Below are 7,622 nucleotides of genomic sequence, written 5' to 3' on the forward strand. Positions count from 1 at the left end.
GGGTGATTCTGAAAAGTGGCATTGAAAAGTTTATTTAGTAGCCTACTGTAGCCTATTTTATATATATATATATATATATATTACAGTACCAGTCAAAGATTTGGACACGCCTACTCATTCCAGGGTATTTCTTTATTTTTACTTGTTTTCACATTGTAGAATAATAGTGAAGACATCAAAACCATAAAATAACACATATGGAATCATTCAGTAACCAAAAAAGTGTTAATCAAAATATATCTTATAGTTGAGATTCTTCAAAGTAACCAATTTTTGCCTTGATGACAGCTTTGCACATTCTCTCAAACCAGCTTCATGAGGTAGTCACCTGGAAGGATCGATGCAAGAGATGAGAAGCAGGTACAGGTAGTGAAGGTTTAATAGCTGACGGACATGAAACGGAACAGGAACAGCGTCTGGACAGGAACACATAACAACAATTAATTCGGACCAAGGGAACACCACCGAGGAACAGACAGATATATATAGGGGGTAATCAACAACGTAAAGACGTCCAGGTGAGTCCGATGAGTGCTGATGCGCGTAATGATGGTGACAGGTGCGCGTAATGATGGAGACAGGTGCGCGTAATGATGGTGACAGGTGCGTGTAATGATGGGGACAGGTGTGTGTAAAGAAGGGTAGCCTCACGCCCTCGAGCACAAGGGAGGAGGAGCGGGAACAGGTGTGCCTTATTAAAAGTTAATTTGTGTAATTTCTTTCCTCCTTAATGCATTTGAGCCAATCAGTTGTGTTGTGACAAGGTAGGGGTGGTATACAGAAGACAGCCCTATTTAGTAAAATACCAAGTCCATATTATGGCAAGAACAGCTCAAATAAGCAAAAAGAAATGACAGTCCATCGTTACTTTAACACATGAAGGTCAGTCAATCCGGAAAATTTCAAGAACTTTGAAAGTTTCTTCATGTGCAGTCGCAAAAACCCATCAAGCGCTGTGATGAAACTGGCTCACAACAATCTGTTCAGTGGCTTGGGCTACTGTTTGCATTCAAGTCCAGTTCATTTTTTGTTGATTTCAGTGTGTCAGTCAGAGTAGCCACTCATGTCAGTAATGTGTGTAGTTAAAAAAAAAAAATATATATATAATATCTTATATTATTTAAATTACGTAGAATTGTATGAAATGCATTTATAAAATGAAGAAAAAAATCAATCCTGCATTTCCATGTGTCGGAAACCCATAAAACACTGCTCAACTGCCACCACACAAATGTGATTTATAGATTCATGCAAAACCCCCAACTCAAACCATCTTCCTGCAGCTATGCCAATACTCCACCAATACAAACCCACCATCACACAAGTCAACTCTGTTCAGGTCACTTAACTACGTCGACACACAGTACATTTCATAGACAGTATGGCATATACACGATTATATGTTTATCATTATCATTATTATATGTTATCATTAGCTAATACCATATCATGCCTATCGTCCACAGTCCCTTGTCTTTACATATCAATACCGCACAACTTTAACTTAGTGAAACGAGACCTACTGTCCTCCGACGGGACTCTACAGTACGTCTCCATCATCTGTGATCCTACAGGCAGAGAAGGGGGCCGTCCGTAACCAAGGTAACTTCCACAGTCTTCTCAGGAGATAAGGGGACTCGTAAATTAACTCCACTTCCTGGTGATACCCTGGCTCACTGTTGACTGATGTCCATCCTGTCTTCTCCATCTCCGCTGAGTCAAGTCCTCTCTCCGATGAAGACCCTGTGAGAAGAACATAGACACATGAGGACGTGGCACCTGTCGTTACACTAAGGCCTGGTGTTTTGGACATCATTTTTAAAAGCTGAGAGTCTGCGTATAAACTTTTCTTTTCACCGAAAACATTATTAATGAATCATGATCTGGTGCAATATGAGTTAATGAATCATGATCTGGTGCAATATGAGTTAATGAATCATGATCTGGTGCTCTATGAGTTAATGAATCATGATCTGGTGCAATATGAGTTAATGAATCATGATCTGGTGCAATATGAGTTAATGAATCATGATCTGGTGCAATATGAGTTAATGAATCATGATCTGGTGCAATATGAGTTAATGAATCATGATCTGGTGCTCTATGAGTTAATGAATCATGATCAGGTGCTCTATGAGTTAATGAATCATGATCTGGTGCTCTATGAGTTAATGAATCATGATCTGGTGCTCTATGAGTTAATGAATCATGATCGGGTGCAATATGAGTTAATGAATCATGATCTGGTGCTATATGAGTTAATGAATCATGATCTGGTGCAATATGAGTTAATGAATCATGATCTGGTGCTCTATGAGTTAATGAATCATGATCTGGTGCAATATGAGTTAATGAATCATGATCGGGTGCAATATGAGTTAATGAATCATGATCTGGTGCAATATGAGTTAATGAATCATGATCTGGTGCAATATGAGTTAATGAATCATGATCGGGTGCAATATGAGTTAATGAATCATGATCTGGTGCAATATGAGTTAATGAATCATGATCTGGTGCAATATGAGTTAATGAATCATGATCTGGTGCTATATGAGTTAATGAATCATGATCTGGTGCAATATGAGTTAATGAATCATGATCGGGTGCAATATGAGTTAATGAATCATGATCTGGTGCTATATGAGTTAATGAATCATGATCTGGTGCTCTATGAGTTAATGAATCATGATCTGGTGCTCTATGAGTTAATGAATCATGATCTGGTGCAATATGAGTTAATGAATCATGATCTGGTGCAATATGAGTTAATGAATCATGATCTGGTGCAATATGAGTTAATGAATCATGATCTGGTGCTATATGAGTTAATGAATCATGATCTGGTGCAATATGAGTTAATGAATCATGATCGGGTGCAATATGAGTTAATGAATCATGATCTGGTGCTATATGAGTTAATGAATCATGATCTGGTGCTCTATGAGTTAATGAATCATGATCTGGTGCAATATGAGTTAATGAATCATGATCTGGTGCTATATGAGTTAATGAATCATGATCTGGTGCAATATGAGTTAATGAATCATGATCTGGTGCAATATGAGTTAATGAATCATGATCTGGTGCTCTATGAGTTAATGAATCATGATCTGGTGCAATATGAGTTAATGAATCATGATCGGGTGCAATATGAGTTAATGAATCATGATCTGGTGCAATATGAGTTAATGAATCATGATCGGGTGCAATATGAGTTAATGAATCATGATCGGGTGCAATATGAGTTAATGAATCATGATCTGGTGCAATATGAGTTAATGAATCATGATCGGGTGCAATATGAGTTAATGAATCATGATCGGGTGCAATATGAGTTAATGAATCATGATCTGGTGCTATATGAGTTAATGAATCATGATCTGGTGCTATATGAGTTAATGAATCATGATCGTGTGCAATATGAGTTAATGAATCATGATCTGGTGCAATATGAGTTAATGAATCATGATCGGGTGCTCTATGAGTTAATGAATCATGATCGGGTGCAATATGAGTTAATGAATCATGATCTGGTGCAATATGAGTTAATGAATCATGATCGGGTGCAATATGAGTTAATGAATCATGATCGGGTGCAATATGAGTTAATGAATCATGATCTGGTGCTATATGAGTTAATGAATCATGATCTGGTGCTATATGAGTTAATGAATCATGATCGTGTGCAATATGAGTTAATGAATCATGATCTGGTGCTATATGAGTTAATGAATCATGATCTGGTGCTATATGAGTTAATGAATCATGATCGTGTGCAATATGAGTTAATGAATCATGATCTGGTGCAATATGAGTTAATGAATCATGATCGGGTGCTCTATGAGTTAATGAATCATGATCGGGTGCAATATGAGTTAATGAATCATGATCTGGTGCTATATGAGTTAATGAATCATGATCTGGTGCTATATGAGTTAATGAATCATGATCTGGTGCTATATGAGTTAATGAATCATGTTCAGGTGCTCTATGAGTTAATGAATCATGATCAGGTGCTCTATGAGTTAATTAATCATGATCAGGTGCTCTATGAGTTAATGAATCATGCATTTGATAGGTTAGAGTATTTTTTTTTTAAATAACTTATAACCATATAAACAATGACTAGAACGGATAAAGCCCATCAGTCCACATTGATTCGAATGGGACTGTTCTAGTTACTATATTTATATGCTTGTATCATTCGAATGGGACTGTTCTAGTTACTATATTTCTATGCTTGAATCATCAACAACTTTTATGATTTTGTTTTATTTTTAACCTTTATTTAACGAGGCAAGTCGGTAAAGAACACATTCTTATTTACAATGACGGCCTACCGGGGAACAGTGGGTTTAACTGCCTTGTTCAGGGGCAGAAGAACACATTCTTATTTACAATGACGGCCTACCGGGGAACAGTGGGGTTAACTGCCTTGTTCAGGGGCAGAAGAACACATTCTTATTTACAATGACGGCCTACCGGGGAACAGTGGGTTTAACTGCCTTGTTCAGGGGCAGAAGAACACATTCTTATTTACAATGACGGCCTACCGGGGAACAGTGGGTTTAACTGCCTTGTTCAGGGGCAGAAGAACACATTCTTATTTACAATGACGGCCTACCGGGGAACAGTGGGTTTAACTGCCTTGTTCAGGGGCAGAAGAACACATTCTTATTTACAATGACGGCCTACCGGGGAACAGTGGGTTTAACTGCCTTGTTCAGGGGCAGAAGAACACATTCTTATTTACAATGACGGCCTACTGGGGAACAGTGGGTTTAACTGCCTTGTTCAGGGGCAGAAGAACACATTCTTATTTACAATGACGGCCTACCGGGGAACAGTGGGTTTAACTGCCTTGTTCAGGGGCAGAAGAACACATTCTTATTTACAATGACGGCCTACCGGGGAACAGTGGGTTTAACTGCCTTGTTCAGGGGCAGAAGAACACATTCTTATTTACAATGACGGCCTACCGGGGAACAGTGGGTTTAACTGCCTTGTTCAGGGGCAGAAGAACACATTCTTATTTACAATGACGGCCTACCGGGGAACAGTGGGTTTAACTGCCTTGTTCAGGGGCAGAAGAACACATTCTTATTTACAATGACGGCCTACCGGGGAACAGTGGGTTTAACTGCCTTATTCAGGGGCAGTACGACAGATTATTTTTTACCATCTCAGTTAAGGAATTCGATCCTGCAACCTTTGGGGTTACTAGTCCAACGCTCTAACCACTAGGCTACCTGCTGGTTACTAGTCCAACGCTCTAACCACTAGGCTACCTGCTGGTTACTAGTCCAACGCTCTAACCACTAGGCTACCTGCTGGTTACTAGTCCAACACTCTAACCACTAGGCTACCTGCTGGTTACTAGTCCAACGCTCTAACCACTAGGCTACCTGCTGGTTACTAGTTACTAGTCCAACGCTCTAACCACTAGACTACCTGCTGGTTACTAGTCCAACGCTCTAACCACTAGGCTACCTGCTGGTTACTAGTCCAACGCTCTGACCACTAGACTACCTGCTGGTTACTAGTTACTAGTCCAACGCTCTAACCACTAGACTACCTGCTGGTTACTAGTCCAACGCTCTAACCACTAGGCTACCTGCCGCCCCAATGTGGAAATAGATAGCACAATGTACTTTACCCGATACTGTATTGTCCAATAGGAAAGCCAGGATGCCCACCAGGAGCACAGGTGAGGTCAGAAGAGAATGGAGAAGGACATCAACACTGACCATACCTGTACAGGTATACACACGATCAGGATATGGGCAAGACACACATTTAGCCACATTGATCTATTGTCCCTGGCTGTGTAATGTCAGAGTAGCCAGGTCCCAGATCTGTTTGTGAAGTAGAAGGAGAGCACAAACAGAGTTGTGGATTTGACTCTACTTCACAAACAGATCTGGGACCAGACTGATGTCAGAGTAGACTGGTCTAAAGTCTGCTTGGAGTTGACTCTACTTCACAAACAGATCTGGGACCAGGCTGATGTCAGAGTAGACTGGTCTAAAGTCTGCTTGGAGTTGACTCTACTTCACAAACAGATCTGGGACCAGGCTGAGGTCAGAGTAGGCTGGTCTAAAGTCTGCTTGGAGTTGACTCTACTTCACAAACAGATCTGGGACCAGGCTGAGGTCAGAGTAGGCTGGTCTAAAGTCTGCTTGGAGTTGACTCTACGACACAAACAGATCTGGGACCAGGCTAAAATGAGAGAAATTACCAGTGTTAATAAAGACGGTCTGCATGAGGAACCAGTGAGGCAGCACTAGAGACATGAAGACAGCCAAGCCGATGTTGAAGATGTTACGACCAGAGTCGATGTGCGTGAACTGGAAGTACCTCACACCTGTAGCCACGGCAATAGTGTACGTTACACTGAGAAGAGCACCTGAACAGGGATGGAGAGAGAGAGAGAGAGAGGAGAAATTGATCATCTTTTAATCAGTTAATCTTTCCTCTAGTCAGAAAAATAACATGCAGACACGCTAGACGAAGACAGACAGAGGACAGATAATTAAACTAACCGTAGATGGCCAAGGGGACAGAAGTGATGAGCTGTGTCAGTCGAGGCGACACTCCTAGGGCCAGTCCCAAGATGGCTGCCAGTTGCACTGTCCACCTGGACCCAGACTAGGAGGAGAGAGAGGAGCAGGAGAAAGAGTCAAAACACACTGTCCACCTTGACCCAGACTAGGAGGAGAGAGAGGAGCAGGAGAAAGAGTCAAAACACACTGTCCACCTTGACCCAGACTAGGAGGAGAGAGAGGAGCAGGAGAAAGAGTCAAAACACACTGTCCACCTGGACCCAGACTAGGAGGAGAGAGAGGAGCAGGAGAAAGAGTGAAAACAGACTGTCCACCTTGACCCAGACTAGGAGGAGAGAGGGGAGCAGGAGAAAGAGTCAAAACACACTGTCCACCTTGACCCAGACTAGGAGGAGAGAGAGGAGCATGAGAAAGAGTCAAAACACACTGTAAACCTTGACCCAGACTAGGAGGAGAGAGAGGAGCAGGAGACAGAGTCAAAACAGACTGTCCACCTTGACCCAGACTAGGAGGAGAGAGAGGAGAAGGAGAAAGAGTCAAAACACACTGTCCACATGGACAAAGACTTTATCAGGGGAAAGAGTCAAAACACACTGTCCACCTTGACCCAGACTAGGAGGAGAGAGAGGAGCAGGAGACAGAGTCAAAACACACTGTCCACCTTGACCCAGACTAGGAGCAGAGAGAGGAGCAGGAGAAAGAGTCAAAACACACTGTCCACATGGACTCAGACTAGGAGGAGAGAGGGGAGCAGGAGAAAGAGTCAAAACACACTGTCCACCTGGACCCAGACTGGATCAGGAGAAAGAGTCAAAACACACTGTCCACATGGACCCAGACTAGGAGGAGAGAGAGGAGCAGGGGAAAGAGTCAAAACACACTGTCCACCTTGACCCAGACTAGGAGGAGAGAGAGGAGCAGGGGTCAAACACAGACACTGTATGCAGATTGGCTAAATCAGCGCTCACAACGTGTCTCAGAGTAGGAGGGCTGGTCAGTTTTCCCTTTTAAACCATATTGAATACGAGTGTTGACCTGATCCTAGACCAGCACTCC

The 7,622-nt window shown here is 42.0% G+C and overlaps 1 protein-coding gene across 1 annotated transcript in view; it reads right to left on the reverse strand.

Annotated features, from left to right (window-relative positions):
* Positions 1–285: 285 nt before the first annotated feature.
* The window catches only part of LOC139386299 (solute carrier family 23 member 3-like), an 18,448-nt gene continuing 11,111 nt past the window's right edge, over positions 286–7,622 (reverse strand). The window contains exons 9-13 of the mRNA XM_071131802.1: positions 6,546–6,651; positions 6,242–6,409; positions 5,660–5,755; positions 1,524–1,743; positions 286–416 (exon numbers count right to left, since the gene is read on the reverse strand). Coding sequence (XP_070987903.1) covers positions 1,541–1,743; positions 5,660–5,755; positions 6,242–6,409; positions 6,546–6,651 — 573 coding nt within the window. The 3' untranslated portion in view covers positions 286–416; positions 1,524–1,540. The remainder of the gene's footprint in view (positions 417–1,523; positions 1,744–5,659; positions 5,756–6,241; positions 6,410–6,545; positions 6,652–7,622) is intronic.

The sequence above is a fragment of the Oncorhynchus clarkii genome, chromosome 3 (assembly GCF_045791955.1).
Source record: "Oncorhynchus clarkii lewisi isolate Uvic-CL-2024 chromosome 3, UVic_Ocla_1.0, whole genome shotgun sequence".
NCBI classification, from domain to species: Eukaryota; Metazoa; Chordata; class Actinopteri; order Salmoniformes; family Salmonidae; genus Oncorhynchus; species Oncorhynchus clarkii.